The sequence below is a fragment of the Staurois parvus genome, unplaced genomic scaffold, assembly GCF_062004578.1.
Source record: "Staurois parvus isolate SC_StPar_1 unplaced genomic scaffold, SC_StPar_1.0 ptg000157l, whole genome shotgun sequence".
In the NCBI taxonomy this organism is placed as follows: domain Eukaryota; kingdom Metazoa; phylum Chordata; class Amphibia; order Anura; family Ranidae; genus Staurois; species Staurois parvus.
In genome coordinates, this window is record NW_028317953.1 from 3,477,416 (window position 1) to 3,496,291 (window position 18,876).

Sequence of the window (18,876 nt, forward strand, 5' to 3'; positions counted from 1 at the left end):
TTTAAAGCCTAAAAATAATTATAGTCCTAATACTGAACTGGTTTAAAAAAAATTATTAATCTCTTGCTTATGGTCGATATAATACTGCCACTGGATTTTTTGAGCTATAAAACATTTCAGGGTCAGCTTGTTTACACCTGTAAGTAAAAAAGGACATGGCTCTCCTAATGGTGTCAAGAGTTATCTCTGAAGATTTGTACAGAAGGGAATCCTGAACAGACAAAAAAAAGCCATCAAGGATGGCTAAGGCATAATTTCTAAAACTTTGAGAGCTGTGGGCGTCATAAGTAACAGAAGAGTTATTGCCTCCTATACTTTGCCCATTATCAGCAGCCATTAGGAAGTCGAAGCATGCTGTGTTTCCCAGCAACTGTAGCACTAATAGTTCTCCCTAAAGACGGCACCATGGGGCTTTATTCAGCCTTAGTACAGTTTGTCACAGGCATTGTGGTATGAATGATCTTTAAAACTGTCTTTGATGTCCCATACATCTGACCTTTGTCTTGTTTGTCAAAGTACACAAAAAGTGAAAAAATAAGTAAACTTATAGGAAGTAAATGCACAGAAAATCCATTTAATGCCTAATAAGCATATCTGGGAACTATCCAAACAACTTTCAAAGACTGCTTACACTAACTCTTTGAAGATTTCAATAGGGATGTCACATTAGTCATTAGAGAAAGACCAAATGTTTCTTGCATGTTCTCCTAAGATAAGGTAATATATTTTGTCACCATCCACACAATTCAGATATTAATTGAATGCCCAAGTCATAATGTTAATTAGAAGCTTCAGGTTTGATTTAAAGTGGTTGTAAAGGCTCCAGGTTCTTTCACCTTCATGTATTCTATGCATGAAGTTAAAAAACCTTCAGTATGCAGCAGCCCCCCCAGTACTTACCTGAGCCCCATCGCTATCCAGCGATGTTCATCGGAGCCTCGGCTCTTCGAGGACTCTCTCTCGTCATTGACTGAGACAGTTGCCATCAATCACAGCCAGTGAGCCAATAAGGAGAGAGAGAGGGTGGGGCCGAACCACAGTTCTGTGTGTGAATGGACACAAAGAGCAGTGTCTCGGGAGCGAGCCTGCCTGGGTGCCCCCATAGCAAGTTGCTTGCTCTGGGGCACTTGGCAGGAGGGAGGGGCCAGGAGCACCAGTGAGAGACCCGAGCAGAGGAGGATTGGGGCTGCTCTGTGCAAAACCACTGCACAGAGCCTGTATGACATGTTTGTTATTTAAAAAATAAAAATCCTTTAATATCACTTTAAAGTAGATCTAAGTCCAATCACTTGAATCTTGTAGGAATATCAATATGTAATTTCAAAAGTTGTTTTCACAGTATTACTTTTCATTTAAGTAATACTAGGTGATCATGCCACTAAGGTCCTGTCTCAGGCTGATGCTGTAACCATCAGGAAATGCTCCTTAAGAAATTACATGCAGCCATCACTGGAGAGCAGACAATTGCTGAAAAGAGGCCTCAAAAGCTCAGCAGAACTGAGATGTAAAAAAAAAAAGATCAACATGTTTTTAGGGATTTAAATATCTATTGTTAGACCATAGCAGATAATGATAAAGGATGTAGGTTTACAGTCTTTGAGAACCAAGCATTTTTTTTTAAACAATGACATGTAGCAGAATACATTTTTGCCTAAATTTATGGCAAATTTGATTGGATATTATTAATAGCAAAAAGTAAAACATATTGGTTTTTTTTTTCAAAAATGTCAGTCTTTTTTTGTTTATAGCACAAAAAATAAAAAACACACAGGCGATCAAATACCACCAAAAGAAAGCTCTATTTGTAGGGAAAAAAAGGACATAAATTTAATTTTTGTATAGCATTGCATGACCGCGCAATTGTCTGTTAAAGTAACGCAGCGACATTTTGCAAAAAATGGCCTGGTCAGGAAGGGGGGTAAATCCTGTGGAGGGCAAGTGGTTAAAGTATAGTTTTCACCACTTCCAGCCGTATTCAACCACTTCCTGTACACTTTCTATATACACTAACCCCAGAGACAGCTGTACATTGTTGCTCTGAATTGGTTTGCCATAGTAACAAAAGCTGACCATGCCTGTACAATGTGCATTTGCACGGCCACTTCTAGTCTACACCTGGAGAACATGTGACAGGATTGCAACACAATAGCTTAATTTGGAGGTAATTGTCACTCTATAGGAAGTGCTGAGCAATGAAACTCTATAGGAAGTGCTGAGTAAAAAAACGCCATGTTTTTTACTGGTCTGAACAGGTAAAGACCAATACATTGTTCCACTACAGAAACATAAAAAATTAGAAAATTTTATGTTTAAGTGCAGTAATTTACTTGTATATACATGTATACGTGCATACAGAATGTATGTATGTATATTGCAACACTGACAAATTTGAAGACAATGAAGATTTTTATGCATGTATATGCACATTTACACAAGATCTTTATGAAACGTTTTACTGGGGATCTTTCTGTCAGCAAAATCCTGAGTATAAACATTAGAAAAATATTACATCTGTATGCAACGGCCTAATGAAAGTTTTGTTTAAAAAAAATATTGCAAACATTTTTATAATGACATCAATATTTTAAAGCTCGGTTTTAGAAATTGAGGTTAGATCTACTTTAACTGGAACACAGACAGCATTTAACCACCTGATGGAGGTCCTACCTTTCCAAGTTGTATCCAAAACTAAAAGAACATCTTAAAGTGTTACTCAATCACCCCAGCTATAAATAAACCATATTATAGATTTACATATAATAAAACACATAAACATTCTATTCACTAAAAGTGCTAAAACAAGTGTCCAATTGTCCAAAGTGCTTCAAGTACAGTTGTGTTCAAAATAATAGCAGTGTGTTGAAAAAAGTGAATAAAGCTCAAAATCCTTCTAATAGCTTTTATTTCCATACACACAAATGCATTGGGAACACTAAACATTCTATTCCAAATCAAAACATGAAGAAAAATATATAAAATTTGTGTTGTTCCTCTAAAAAAAATGAAGAAAAGTGAATATTAGACTGTTCAAAAAAATAGCAGTGTTTGTATTCTTCTTTACAAACTCAAACATTCACTATATAAACTGAAAAATATTTGAAGAGTTTGCTTTCCTTTGAATCACTTAATTAATATTTAGTTGTATAAGCACTGTTTCTGAGAACTGCTGTACATCTGTGTTGCATGGAGTCAACCAACTTCTGGCACTTGTGAACAGGTATTCCAGCCCAGGATGATTGGACTACATTCCACAGTTCTCTATTTCTTGGTTTTGCCTCAGAAACTGCATTTTTGATGTCACCTCACAAGTTTTCTATTGGATTAATATCTGGGGATTGGGCTGGCCACTCCATAACCTCAATTTTGTTGGTCGGAACCAAGATGTTGCATGTTTACTGGTGTATTTGGGGTCGTTGGCTTGCTGGAACACCCATTTCAAGGGCATTTCCTCTTCAGCATAAGGCAGCATGACCTCTTCAAGTATTCTGATGTATTCCAACTGATCCATGATCCCTGGTATGCGATAAATAGGCCCAACACCGTAGTATGAGAAACATCCCCATATCATGATGCTTGTGCAACCATGCTTCACTGTCTTCACAGTGTACTGTGGCTTGAATTCAGTGTTTGGGGGTTGTCTGACGAACTGTCTCCGGCCACTAGACCCAAAAAGAACAATCTTACTTTTATCAGTCCACAAAATATTGCGCCATTTCTCTTTAGGCCAGTCAATGTGCTCTTTGGCAAATTGTAACCTCTTCAGCACGTCTTTTTTTCAACAGTGGGACTTTGCGGGGGCTTCTTGCAGATAGCTTGGCTTCACATAGGCGTCTTCTAATTGTAACAGTACTCACTGGTAAGTTTAGACCTTCTTTGATCTTCCTGGAGCTGATTGTTGGCTGAGTCCTTGCCATTTTGGCTATTCTTCTATCCATTCGAATGGTAGTTTTTCACTTTCTTCCACGTCTTTCAGGTTTTGGTTGCCATTTTAAAGCATTTGCGATCATTTTAGCTGAGCAGCCTATCATTTTCTGCACTTCTTTATATGTTTTCCCCTCTCCAATCAACTTTTTAATGAAGGTACGCTGTTCTGAACAATGTCTGGAATGACCCATTTTCTGCAGAATTTCAGAGAGAAATGCATGTACAACATTTGCTGCCTTCCTTCCTTAAATAAGGGCAATAATTGCCACCTGTTTTTCAAAGAATGAATGACCTCACTAATAGAACTCCACACTGCTATTATTTTGAACATTAGTGATTTAATTACACAGAATCAGCAGCATGCATGTCATGACTGTTGGGTCTGTTGGATTTCTATTACTCTACTACACCTGCTATTAAATTATTTGCCATGTAGAAATATCATTTCTACCAAAAACAGTGATTGATCAGGTTAGTGATGTCTGACTGCTATTATTTTGAACACAACTGTATGTCCTTAATTGATCAATAAGTGCTGTGCAAATACAGTGCAATGTTATCCATCTGGTGTCTTTAGTGTGTCACTCCACCCATATGTGTCACTGCCACCAACACAGGAGTGTGAGTGGGTCAATATACACTTTATACCCCTAGATCAATTATTTAGGAAACAACTCAGCTAAAAACTCTCTGTTGCCGTTATATGCATTATAAAAGAAAGAGGAGCTCCAATAGTGTAAAACCATTTATTTTTAAAATACTTACAGTAAAAACCACAGGCTTATGTGCTTGCATTAAAGATTGCATTCCTCCATGTACCCTGGATTAAACACTCTATTATATAGCAGTCCCGTTCCACTAAACCAAGTGCGAGCACGGATTGTGTGCCTGATCTATGCAGCCTTTCACCACTTCCGGGTGACCTGTGCTGCTTGATTTCACTTCCTGTAGCCCTGCCTTGATGTACATTTCATTTCGATGACGTCTTCAGGATGCTATTCTCTCTGTAACGCCCACACATAAATGAACATATGAACACAAATGCACATTTTGGGGGCACCTACAAACGAAAATTTTGATTGTGCTACACATCTTACATATTTCCGCTGCAATAATTCTATTCCCATTAAAAGCATTGCCTATAAATAATATAGGGTACTAAAATGTATTGCCATTTTACACACATCATTTTAAGGATTGACATATTGGGTATCTAATTTCTCTGCACAGCATCATATTTTTATATTTTATCAAGAAGTTGTGTAATTTTTTGAGTTTGTGTGCCTTACAATTAGGTTTAGTATTTTTCACAGAATTCTACTACCACTATGTTATTCCCCATGGTGTTTTCAGAGAACATATAATGTTTTGAGGGTTTAGTGTAATCTTCAGGCCTAAAATATTTTTAAAGGGGGCAAAAAATGCAAAGCAGCTCTGGCAGCGAAAGGGTGCTTTGAAAATGCGTGGTATTGTTCATCTGATTTTGCTCTTTAGGATAATTTGTCTGAAGAAATTCTTTGGAGTGTATTGATTACCAAATGAAATATACTTTTGAAGAGATAGCCCCTTACAAATGTGAATCTCATTTACAATAGAAATCTATTAAATCCTTTTTAGAGGGTGTCTCCTTTATCTGACTGAATTGAATTAGAAGATAATATCTCAATGTCTCCCCATTTGTTAGCACTCTCCTATTTTGACTATAATAAGTGCAGCCATAACTAATGTTGTACACACTATAACAGACATTGAGGCTTGCTTTTCGTCTTTAATAAAATAAGAAGCCCTCAATCAATAAACCACATCTAATCTGTCTGATCTCCGAGACAGCTAAACAGAAGGAGATGGACTTGATTCTGCCTCCTCTTTCTGACATTATTTTTTTTTTTTTACTCTTGCTTTACTCTCTCAGTCAAATCCATCTACAGCTGGTCTTTTTAAGGGTCACCCTGTTTAAACCTCTAAGCTGCTGATTTCAGAGTTTGCAACAAAATCTGCTTTTAAGTTTCAACTTATTGAGTACCAGGAAGATTATTATTATCCTTATAAAGCTGTCATATCTTAGACACAGACTTGTGACATTGCATTAACTTTAACAGATGCAAAAAGATTTGAATGGCCTCAATACTGCATGCAGATAGGGCTAAAAATGAATTACCTATGTTATTTTGTTTCTTTAAATGCTTTAGATCTACAAATGGCCACTAGCTGTAATTTTAGTCCATAATATTACATTCCATTACAAACTGACCTCTTACCTTGATCACTTTTATAATGAAATGAGTATTTTAAAAATATTCAGCTATGCTTTGTAATAATACAATTGCCATGTCTGTTGTTCCACTCTTTTGTATGGGTGCCAACAGGACTACATCTCGTTGAGAGTGACAGTAACATTCACATGCTCACTGGATTGGCAGCAATTTGTCTCCCAAGGGCCATCTAGAAAATAACATGTAATGCAACTGAACAAGCATTTTTTTTTTCTTAACATGGGTCAGAAAAATAAATATAACTTTATTTTGGAAGTAAATAACTAGCCTTATTTAAGAATCATACTCAGGGTGCTCTTTGGGAACATTAAACTTTACTATTAGAGGTTTCCCAAGGGGTGAATGCACTTCCAATTAACTGAGGTGCTCAATGTGGCTTATAGTAAATTTATAACTTATTGGAGACACCAACTCAATTGTTAGTTTAATCACTCTAAAATATATACATATGTATATGGCTATTCTCTCTACTCACTTTATTGTAATTCTGTTCATTGAGTTTTGTGATCAACGCACCCCAGCCAGGTAGCATATCTGGCTTGTTAACTTCCCAATTCTCTGATGCAGTTAAGCGCTAAACGTTTGTCACTAACTTTCCCTTCATCATTTGACTGCACATTGAAGGAGTCTCACCACACTTATGATGTAATCACTGTGGTGTCCAATACTGCCATCAAGCCCCCTTTGTTGAACTGGCAACACTGTGGAGTGCAGAAGCCTAATTAGCTTACATTGTCTGCATATCCACTCTCTTTCTTACAAGAAGCTAACAAATTCAGACACCACAAATTGTACACATTTGAAAATACTTTGGGGGAAATGCATAGAGAGTGTCATACACACCCTTTGGAATTCTGTTGGGTTGCCACACTGAAACTGTCAGTGCATGCACCTGTCAGAGACATGAATCTATTGGAACACTGAGCACTGGACACTGAAGTTGGAGTGTCCATATTGGAGACTTCTTTCTCAGTGCCCCATCCCTGGCCACTCCACCTGTCACCAGTGGCGTATTTACCACAAGGCAAACAAGGCATTTGCTAGGATGGCATTTTTTAGGGGGGCAGCACTGCCCCCCAGAAGAAGGGACAAATGCGGCATGGGGACCAAGTGGGAATCCCAGAGAGGCTGCGGGCTGCTTGATGGTATATGCAGAGCCCGACTGTCGTTCCAGAGGATGTCCAGAGCTGTAAAGGTGAGTGTCTTCCTCTCTGTCGCCGGAGGCAGAAGTGTTGTTGGTCACTGTCAGGCTCTCTCTACGTGGGGGGGGGGGGCTTGTCTGGTGTTGGTCAGTGTCAGGCTCTCTCCACTGGGGAGGTGGGGGCATCCAATTCTTGTGTTGCCTAGGACAGCACAAAACCTAAATATACCACTGCCTGTCACACTGACAAGCACATTGCTGAGGGGTTTTGTAGTGCAGTGGGCACTGCCTGATGCAGAACAGAGAGACTAGTTCCCCATTAGGTCTGTCTTGGTCCTGCCATTGATTAACAGTGGGCAGATCCATACTCACTACTCAGTCAAATAGTGGCTTTCGAATCGACCCATGACCAACTGTTGTCAATCAAATAGAGACCTGATGGAGAACTAGTCTCAGTTCCCAATCAGACTCCACCCATACAGTGGCTCAAATAATTTTCCAAATTTGGACATTGCCATATTTTGGGTAATAAAAACACCAGTATCTCTGGCCCCTGTATATACATTTAGCTTTCATTTGAGAAAATCTCTTGACAACTGAATGTGGCCAAGGATAGAGCCCTTTGCAGGAAGCTGTCATGTTCATGACAGTGTCCCAGAACAAACATGGCCAGCTCTGAGGACTGGCATACCTTTGCACACTATCTCAGAGCTGTTCCTAAGCAGCACACTGGCTATGGGTCTTTAAGAAACTATTGCTGCAATAGTGACAGGCTCTTAAAGTGGAGGTAAGAACTCCCTGAATTTATCACTGTATTGGTGATGTTACTGAAACTGATGCAATTCCTTACCTGAATTAGGCGCAGGTAATTTTAAAGGAAACTGCCACCAAAAAAGTGTTCTTAAAGTTTTATTGAATTCCTGAGATTATTTTTTAAGTAATACCTAAAATAGCTGTAGACTACATGGTGCTGTTTTATATCTACTTGGATTTTGGCTTTAAATTATTAAAGTAGTTTGGTAACAGAATAAAATAGCAGAATATTTTCTCTGGTTTGCTTTTACTTGCACATGCAATACATATATGCTGTAAATATATCCTCAAATTGCAGGGGTTTTTATTAATAATTCTACAACCTCTTTAGTTTTATACTTGTTTTAAGTATTAATGGATGGGCAACACAGTGACTAAGTGGTTAACACTTCTGCTTAGCAGCACTAGGCTCATCGGTTTGAATCCCAACCATGACACTACCTGCACAGGGTTTACATGTTCTCCCTGTGTTTTCATGGGCTTCCTCCAGGTGCTCTGGTTTTCTCCCACACTCCAAAGACATGCTGGTCGGTTAATTGGCTCCTCTCTAAATTAACCCTAATATGTTTATGTACTGTATGTGAGATAGGGAACTTAGATTGAAAATTCCTTGAGTGCCGGTACACATATATGTGAATTGGATGCAGTTTGAACCACATAAAATAACATTGCTTCCTATGGTGCCTGTTCACAAATGTTTGGCGCACTGACAGTGTGGATTCAGGGCGGATTGAAAAAAAGTCCTGTCCAATTTCTGAGCAGTGTGGTCTGGTTCAGGTGAGGATTACAGGCTATTGACTTCTATGGGAACTGCTTCTGAATGGCACGTCATCAGTTGGGAACAGAACTTCAGTTCGGGATCAGGTTTCAGCACAGTTTACTCTCCTCTCCCCTTCCTCTCCACCTCAGCAAAACCAAAAAAGCATTGCAAAACTGCATCCAAACCGGCCCTAAACCTGTGAACAATACAATTCGCAGCTGTGTCTCAAAAAATGGTCCCGGACCACTGAACAAGTAGACTGCAATCCGCGCTGAAACTGGACCTTGAAATCCAGAAGGCACATGTGTAAATCGCCACTGAGGGCAGAGACTGATATGAATGTACAATATAAGTGCAAAGCATTGTGTAAATTGGTGGTTCTATATTAGTACCTAAAAATAAATAAATAAAATAGAGAACTTCTGTGGACTGGAAATTAAATATTTTTTGCCAAATTATTACTCTTTTGATAAAAGAGAGCTTATACAATGCAGAATTTACAGCTGTTTGGATAGTTACTCTGCATGCATTGATCGGGACATGCGTGTTTTGTTTGGGGAACTAGATTTTCAAGGGTTTGTTGTTTGAGAAGCAAATGGTCATTTCCTCTGGTATGACCTATTTCACCATAAGTTAGAGTAGATATAAATGAGAGGTCAGAGGTAGATAGTTTTCAAACTTACTTCTAGGGCCCAGTAATTTCACCACTCATAGTCCTTGTGCATCTGTATGCTGCATTTATAAATTAAAGACAGCTAAGATTGCGGTTTGAAGCTGTCTACTGTATATATATATATATATATATATATATATATATATATATATATATATAAAATAACAATAGGCATTTAAGCCTGCACTTATTCTCGGTCAATCCTTATTATGCCTTTGTTTCAGATTTGAACATTTGTAATGATTTATTCATTACATGACAAGCGTATTTCTTCTTTCCCCTTGGAAGCTCTTTCTTGCACTGCGCCACTGCTATACACAATAATCATCCTCTTCTCTATTTACCTCACTTGCATGTGTTTAGAATTTTAAACCTGTAGATCTGTCTGGTTTTTGACACATACCAGCATCTCTCCTTTCAGCTTGAAAGTTTCATCCTTTTACCTTATTCAATGCAGTACTTTAAGAATAAACAGAATATTTTCTTTGTGACAAAGTACAGAGCTATTAAAGGAAATTGCTCATTCTCAAGGCCTATGAATTGTATTAAAACCCAAAAATTTGTGTCTGAATGGCAGACAAAAAGAAATGAGATGCATTTTTTGTCTTGTTTTGAATTAAAATATATATTGATTGATGAAGACTATGTAAAAGTATGGTTCATGGTTGGTGAAAGATATGTAAAGATGGCCATTGGTTGGGTTGAGGAAGGTATTCTAAAGACGCATTATCTGCATACTGTATCAATGCTACACAAGACATTAGAGGGCTGATTTATGAAAACTGAAAAAGACAATTAACACAAAATTTGGGAAGTTGCAAATGGCAAGTATTTGATTTAATAAAAAAAATTAAACAAGACCTCTGAGTGGTCACTATGGGCAGGATTCCAGTGTTCACGAATCATCCAAATATGCTAGAATAAGCTAGGGGTTTAAAGCCAAAAAAGGCCTTTGCCTAGCTGTGTATGGCAAGTCAGATGTAAATATGACAGAAAGCATTATTAAACTGGATGGGCTAATGTTGATCTTATAGTCAGGGATTTTTTCCTCAGAGAGTAGGTGCAGGTAATTGCGAGTCAGTTCTTGTCTAAATTTGCCCTACCCATCTCCGAGCACCATCCTTTGGTTCCACCACCTGCCTACCTCCCAGTATGACCCCTTTAGAGAATCAGAGCCAAGTATCATTTTGTGGTGCTTAGTAATCTGTATGGAATTTGTTATCGATAGCATGAAAAGCAATAAAATAAATCCCCTGCAGCTAGCAACAATAGCCCCCCCCAGCAACACCAGACCCTCATCACAGCATAATACTCCCCAGTAATAATAGATCCACCCCGGCAATAATATACAGTACCTCCAAGCAGCCAGAAACAATAGACCCCTCCCTCAACAGTAAATCCCTCCCGGCAACAATAGATCCCCCAACAGCAACAATAGACCCCCCTAGCAACAATAGGCCCCCACAACAATAAATTCCCCCCATCAACAATAGATCTCCAAGCAGCCAGCACACCCCATCACCCCGTGCCATTGCGTAAATTCAGTAATGGAGGTGCCAGAATTGCGTTCCCACTGAAAAAAAGCCATGCTTATAGTACTGTTTCTTTAAAGTGATTTTGTTACTAATTGTATAAATTAAAGAAAGAGAGCGGTACTTACCTTTCCTTCCTTCTATGCCAACATTCTTTGTTTTCTGGATGAGCTACGCTTTCAGTCTTCAGCATCCAACACTTCCGGTAGTGTTGGATGTCTGGTCTCCAGCTGTTCTGTGTGGTTCCATCGCCTGGCTTGTAAGAAACCACAGTGCACAAGGAAAACTAAGAGTTTTACACAGCTGAAAGTATCTCTTCAATGAGCTTAGCCCTTCCAGAAAGTGAGCATTGACGGAGACAGTGACAGGAAAAATAACTATTGTTTTCTTTTTTTAATTGCATTCAGTTGTGTTTAGAAGCATTAAAGAAGTAGAATCTATCAATGCAGATGAAGAGATGTTTGCAGTAAACATTGGCTGATGTCAGTTTACTTCATTGGACTTTTAATGATTCACTGCCATGAGCCAGAAAACAGTGGTTTTCATCTGATTTTTTTTCAGTGTATTGCTTCCATTGAAATATGGTCACTAAAAAATATGGGCTCATTCACCCTAGCCACTGCATGGTTTGTGGAGTGGTCTGGCCGGTCCAGTGCAGTGTTTATGCATACCTAACATTAAACATGTCTCTCTCCCCAAGTCTGGGGAGCCATAGATGGCATATACAGTTGATGGATGTACAATGTTGTATTTGAATATATGCCAATACTTTTGTGCCTCAGCATAAACATGCGCATACATTACGTATTCCCCTTGAATATCTGAACCTGGAGGAATACCTTATACAGGCATGCGTGTGTTTACACCAATACACGAAAGCATCAGCGTTGACCCGAGTACAGTTGCGTACAACCATTTGGTACTATGCCCAGCTCCCCAAACATGGAAAAATTACAGAATTTTACTTTAGTCATATATTTGTGTCTCAATACATCCATGTGCATGGAGCCTAAAAGGTACAGGGTTTTTAGGTAGAATTATCCTATTGCTGTATATTGTGACATATCAGGAAATGATTTGTGCAGACTTGCAAAATTACTGAAAAGGCTATTTTGAATACTTTACAAAAAGTGCATGCAGAAAATGGGGACATACAGTAGCATTCCAACTGATGTCTCATGCAGCCTCATCAATAATTGTTCAACATTAGTGTCTGTGCATCTGCCTATAAGCTACCCATCAGGCATGGCCTTTGGTGACTTTTCAGCAATAAGTCAGTCATTGCAAACTAATTCTCATCAACATTTGTTTAAAAAATTTGGCCATTAAAGCTACATAACACTTAAAAGGTTGTTTTATTGAAAGGTCTGTTTTAGTTTATTGATATATTAAACACAAATGAGTCAAGTGATTTATTAATTAGAAGGTGCTTACTGTGGTTCTCATTTGTGATATTTCCCTGTTTCTACAGCATGTGCCGATCAAGAGCTGTAAATTGTAGGCCTGATAGTACATTGAGTCTAGCACTCTTGCTCTGCATCACTGGGGATCTGACTTCAATTGCCTTCTAGAGACCTAAATGAGTAGAGGCTGCTAATTTAACAGTGTGAATTTTAAATGCTAGTAAATAAGCTTAACCTATGTTCAACTTGAACACCTAATTATGTGTGAGAGAAGTTTAAAAAAAAAACAGGTTTTTGTTTTTGTTTATTGGCGTGAACACAGCTTTACCTTACCCAATAAGCTCCAAAAACATAAACTTTCTAAGATGAACAACCTTTACTCCTCTAGTAAGTCTACCCAATCATCTGCCTGAAGGTTCCATGATGTTCCCCTGTTTATATGGGTTTAATTAGAGCATACAAGAGGGTTAATTTTCCCAAAACTGTTTGTTAGCTTGTCTACCTCTTTGACCATGGCAGGGACATTAGACTATGAGTTCCTTCCTGGGTAGGAACTAATGCTAAAGGGCGGTATTGTAGGTAGAGTAGTTTTATAAAATGTGTAAAATGCAGAAGGATTATAAAAATATTTCTATATTTATCTGAGCTCTGATAATTTCAATGTCTTTTTTTTGTATAGTTTAGTGTTCAAAAAATGATAAAACGATACTTCTTGTGGATTTCAGATATCCTAGCCATATACTTTAACATAGATAGCAAGACAGACTGGAGACTTGTATGTAGGTAATGCTTGACTTATAAGAAATAACTTTCCCAACAAATCCTAGAATAATGGTATCTTGTAAAACTATGCAGATATAGTACTTTGTGCAAATAAAGACAATCGTGTGTCTTCTAAAATATAATGTACAATCAGGAGAAAAGATTGGCATAATCCTGCTTTAAAACTGCTAGTACAGGGTCATGAACTGTTTCTGACATGTTCATGCAACAATCTGATACTGTGTAGGTGTAAATTATAAGCACTTCTATTTATTTGGTAGAATTTTAGCTAGTGATAACTATGTTTGTCTCCCAGTAAAGCAGAGGTAAGTTGATGCCATACACATTGCTCTTTGTTTAGACGTTGACACAAATTACACAGATGTGTCATATATGTTGTTGTAATTGCTTGTGTGTGGCAAAACACGCAATCCAAAAACATTACAAAAAAATCATTTGTTTTCTTCTTGCATATGCATGGGATGACCACCATCTTATTTTAGACATTTTTAACATATTTACAGTATATGAGTTGTGTATGTTGTATGTAAGTTTGTTTGCATCAGATTTGGTTTTCTCCATGTAAATCTCAGTAGGAATTCAAAAGCATTTTAAATCATTATTTTAAATGTTAGATGCTTGTGAGAAGCAGGTCACAAGAAGGTCAAAAGCACTTCAGCAAGTCCTATGATAATTTACTTGTGATAATATAAAGTACTCAGAGTCACAAATTCAGACATAAAAAAGACAGGAAGGGGTTGATTTACTAAAACTGTAAAGTGCAAAATCTGGTGCAGCTCTGCATAGAAACCAATCAGCTTTAAGGTTTCTTTGTCAAAGCTTAATTGAACAAGCTGAAGTTAGAATCTGACTGGCTATCATGTACAGCTGCACCAAATTTTGCATTCTCCGGTTTTAGTAAATCAACCTCAAAGTGTTAAATGGGCTAAATTCTTACCTTTCTTGGAGAAAGGCTGCATAGGGCTCTTTTTAGAGTGGGCCATATGCCTGCAGGGCATAGACATGTGATCTCAGTTAAAATGGAGGATCATTTGAACTATGATCCTTCCCTTTAGGAGAGATCAAACAAGTACCTGGGCCTTCAGACATGTGGACAGCACTCTAAAGATCCCAGAGCAGTGTTTTCTTCAGAAATGGTGATCTTTCAGTCCTTATATTACTACAATGCAGGGCTCAACAAATCCCAGGTGCTAGGTCACCACAATGACCATAAACCGCATCCTGGCGCCTGGGATCCCGCCAGCCCACACTGCCCCATGCTCCCCCACTTTGGGGTTTCAGCTTGCCCTTCTCTCCTGCCCCACAGAATGGAGCCCAGCCCAGTGTCCCGAGTCCCCAGAGTCCAGGCAGAGCCCCCTGGTGCACACCACTCCCGAGTAAAGAATACCCCTGAACTCCCCGCACAGCCCCATGAAAGCCGCCCCACTGTAGGACACCACACACACAGCCACACCCTTCCCACCACATGCAGACTGGAGTCATTGGAGCCACCAAGTCCCCCGATCTGCGGGACAGCAGACAGCCCCACTTGCAGCATGGTGCCAACCCCCCCTTACTGGCCACAACAACCAGGTTTGCAACAGCTCAGCTACTCCCCCTGGCATTAGATCCTTTCCACTGACACCATCAGGAGGAGCCACTGCTAGACATGTGGGAGCTGGGGGGACCGGTACTTCCCAAAGTGTGTGACAGTGCCCCCCACCTATCCTGTTGCCCCCTTCTTGTCCCACTGCCCCCTCCTGTCCCGCTGCCCCCTCCTGTGATGCTGCCCTCCTCCTGTGACACTTCCCCCTCCTGTCCTGCTTCCCCCCTCCTGTGAAGATGCCCCTCACCTGTTCCACTGCCCCCCTACTGTGATGCTTCCAACTCCCATGACACTTGGCCCTCCTGTTCCACTGCCTTCCTCTTGTCCCTCTGCCCCCCTTCTGACTCACTGCCCCCCCCCCACCTGTCGCACTGTCCCACCATATGTCTCCTAACTTTTTTAAGTGGTTCCTAGATTCACCCCCATCCTTCACAAGAACACACTGATCAGTGCTGGTAGCTATTGGCTGCCAGCACTGATCAGATGCTGGTTTTCCAGCATGTACTTTTGGCAGAAGTCAGACGTTGGACTAGCTTCTGTCCGACAGGCTGCTGTAGACACTAGCAGAATGTCGGCTGGTTTCTGTTGAACCAGTTGATACATGCTGAGATTCAGCCCATGCGTACAGCCTTAACTGTTACGAGCCAAGACATATTGCATGTGGACACTATACTGAAAGTTGCATATGTAGGGACAAGTTGCCCGAAATCTGTAAGATTTAGCCATGCAAGTCTTGTTAAGAGTGCTCATGGGTTGTCTTTTTTAAACTTAAAAAAATATTTTCCCAAGTGAGTTGAAGCTGGGAGTGCAACAGTGGTTTCAGTGTGCTATTTCTTTCTGTTTGTCACTATTAAACAGTGCAAAAAACGATACCCCTCCCATCTCATTTACCATTTCTATATTATTGAATACAGCAGGTATGGGCAGCTATCCATGTTGTTCTGCCAGCTGATATGTCAGTGCTGAACAGCACAGCCGAAATTTAAGCCAGCACAAACAGAAATGGCTGAGGTTGGCTATTCTGCTCTACAATGTCAAAAGCACATCATCTTTCATTGTTCTAAACTTTTTACATTATTGTTTGAAAAGCTAGTGATTTGTCTTTTCTATTCTTTCATACCTCCAGTATGAATGTAAATAATGTTAGACCTCAATTCTTTGTAGCTTGGAGATCTGAACTGCATAGGATGACAAGATAATGTTTCCTTGCATGTAATTACATTAGTTTTTAAAGGAATGAGCTGTAATGGCCTTCATTTTGTTTTCAATGCATTGCAATGCACTGCTGTCCCTTTCATCTCGTGCTGCCTTAGATATTTGTGTTCTGTGAAAAGCATTAAATGCTTCAGAATGGTGGCTCATTTCATGACTTATTTAAACATTTGTGATGCTAAGTCTGTCTGTTCACTTCGTATTATTACACATAATAATCTTCTCACCACCGAGCATTACCTGCAAGTCAATGCCCTGCCGAATGAGATAAGTAAGGCATTAGTTCTGAGACAATGCACTGTTCCAAGAAGATAAGAGCCCATGACAATGCCATGCAATGACAGTCAATTAATACCTCTTCCAATGATAATCACAAGCCATTTTATTAGTTTATTTTCTGATTATATGAATATGTAAATATTGTAGAAGCTGTTCAGCATTTTTTGTAAAGTAAGTTCTCCTCTTCCTTTTTCAGTTTTACGGAGAAGTGCCTGAAAACCGAATTGATGTTGTAGTAGCAAACCTTACTGTAACGGACAAGGACCAGCCACACACCAGTGCTTGGAACACAGTGTACAAAATTGTCAGTGGTGATGCCACAGGACGTTTTACCATTAGGACAGATCCAAACAGTAATGATGGTTTGGTGACTGTTGTCAAAGTAAGTTGAAATGTAAAAATATCTATAGTTCACATTAATTTAAGGCAAATTTAATGTAAAAGAAAAATATGAAAGTGCATATTAATACTTACCTGTAACTAATGCAGACAGGGTTTACATGTGATAGAACCTCTGTTGATATTTATGTTAACCGAACAGAAAGTGATCAAACTACAAATATACTTTTGATTATGAAATGATAAAACATTCATACATACTTTTTACATGCCGTAATCCTTAATTGTTCACCTATTGTGTGAATACAAGTTTTACCTCTATTTCTATAATTACTGCAGACTCAAAGGTTGTAATAGGCTATAAAGCATGAAGCGCAGTAAAGTGCATGAAAATTAATCTCTACTTGCTTCTTTAAATCCAGTCATTTTCAGAAGAAACTATGTTACAGTCAGGTCCATAAATATTGGGACATTGACACAATTCTAACATTTTTGGCTCTATACACTGCCACAATGGATTTGAAATGAAACGAACAAGATGTGCTTTAACTGCAGACTGTCAGCTTTAATTTGAGGGTATTTACATCCAAATCAGGTGAATGGTGTAGGAATCACAACAGTTTGCATATGTGCCTCCCACTTGTTTAGGGACCAAAAGTAATGGGACAATTGGCTTCTCAGCTGTTCCATGGCCAGGTGTGTGTTATTCCTCATTATCCCAATTACAATGAGCAGATAAAAGGTCCAGAGTTCATTTCAAGTGTGCTATTTGCATTTGGAATCTGTTGCTGTCTACTCTCAAGATGAGATCCAAAGAGCTGTCACTATCAGTGAAGCAAGCCATCATTAGGCTGACAAAACAAAACAAACCCATCAGAGAGATAGCAAAAAAATTAGGCGTGGCCAAAACAACTGTTTGGAACATTCTTAAAAAGAAGGAATGCACCGGTGAGCTCAGCAACACCAAAAGACCCGGAAGACCACGGAAAACAACTGTGGTGGATGACCGAAGAATTCTTTCCCTGGTGAAGAAAACACCCTTCACAACAGTTGGCCAGATCAAGAACACTCTCCAGGAGGTAGGTGTATGTGTGTCAAAGTCAACAATCAAGAGAAGACTTCACCAGAGTGAATACAGAGGGTTCACCACAAGATGTAAACCATTGGTGAGCCTCAAAAACAGGAAGGCCAGATTAGAGTTTGCCAAACGACATCTAAAAAAGCCTTCACAGTTCTGGAACAACTTCCTATGGACAGATGAGACCAAGATCAACTTGTACCAGAGTGATGGGAAGAGAAGAGTATGGAGAAGGAAAGGAACTGCTCATGATCCGTCGCATGAATAGAGATAGATGAGGATAAACAAAGGAAAATATATAGATTAATACACGAGAATATAAGTATGAGAGAGGTGGAGGTAAATTATAAATGTTTAACGAGATGGCACATTACACCGAATATTGAGTATAAGATATGTGGGGAAAATTCACTAGAGTGCTGGAGGGGATGTGGAAAAATAGGCACATTATATCATATATGGTGGGAGTGCCCAAAGATTCAAGGTTTCTGGGAGATAATTGTCCAAGTAATTGAGAATATCTCCGGGATAAAGATAGGACTGGACCCAGCAGTATGTCTACTACATAGTACAGAGTTATCAGTAAATAAGTACAAGGATTCGGGTATATGGTGCTATCTAAATGCGGCGAAAGGTCTGATACCTAAGTTTTGGCATAGACCAGAGGTGCCTAAGATAGAGGATTGGGTGGAAAGAACTAATCAAATTTGTAAGATGGAGAGATTGTGTTATATGCAGGAAGACAGGATGGGGTTGTTCTATAAGAGGTGGAGAACATGGGAAGAATACATGGTGAAATATATGGAGTAACTATGTGAGGATAGAAGGTTTTAAATTCCCTATATTCGCGTATGAAGAGGGATAATTGAATTATGCAGAGTGGGTGGGTTTATATGGGGTTTTTTTTTTTTTGTTTTTTTTTGAGGAGGGGTGGTAAATGGGAATAGAGATAGTTAGAAATGTTATTAAAGATATGTAAATTTGTATGAGAATAATGCTGAAATGTGCAATATATATGGAAAATAAATAAAATTTTAATTAAAAAAAAAAAAAATGATCCGTCGCATACCACCTCATCAGT

The 18,876-nt window shown here is 39.0% G+C and overlaps 1 protein-coding gene across 1 annotated transcript in view; it reads left to right on the top strand.

Moving 5' to 3' along the window:
• CDH2 (cadherin 2) overlaps nt 1–18,876 on the top strand; it is a 389,823-nt gene that overhangs the window by 322,418 nt on the left and 48,529 nt on the right. Inside the window, exon 9 of the mRNA XM_089675699.1 lies at nt 16,575–16,760. Coding sequence (XP_089531825.1) covers nt 16,575–16,760 — 186 coding nt within the window. The remainder of the gene's footprint in view (nt 1–16,574; nt 16,761–18,876) is intronic.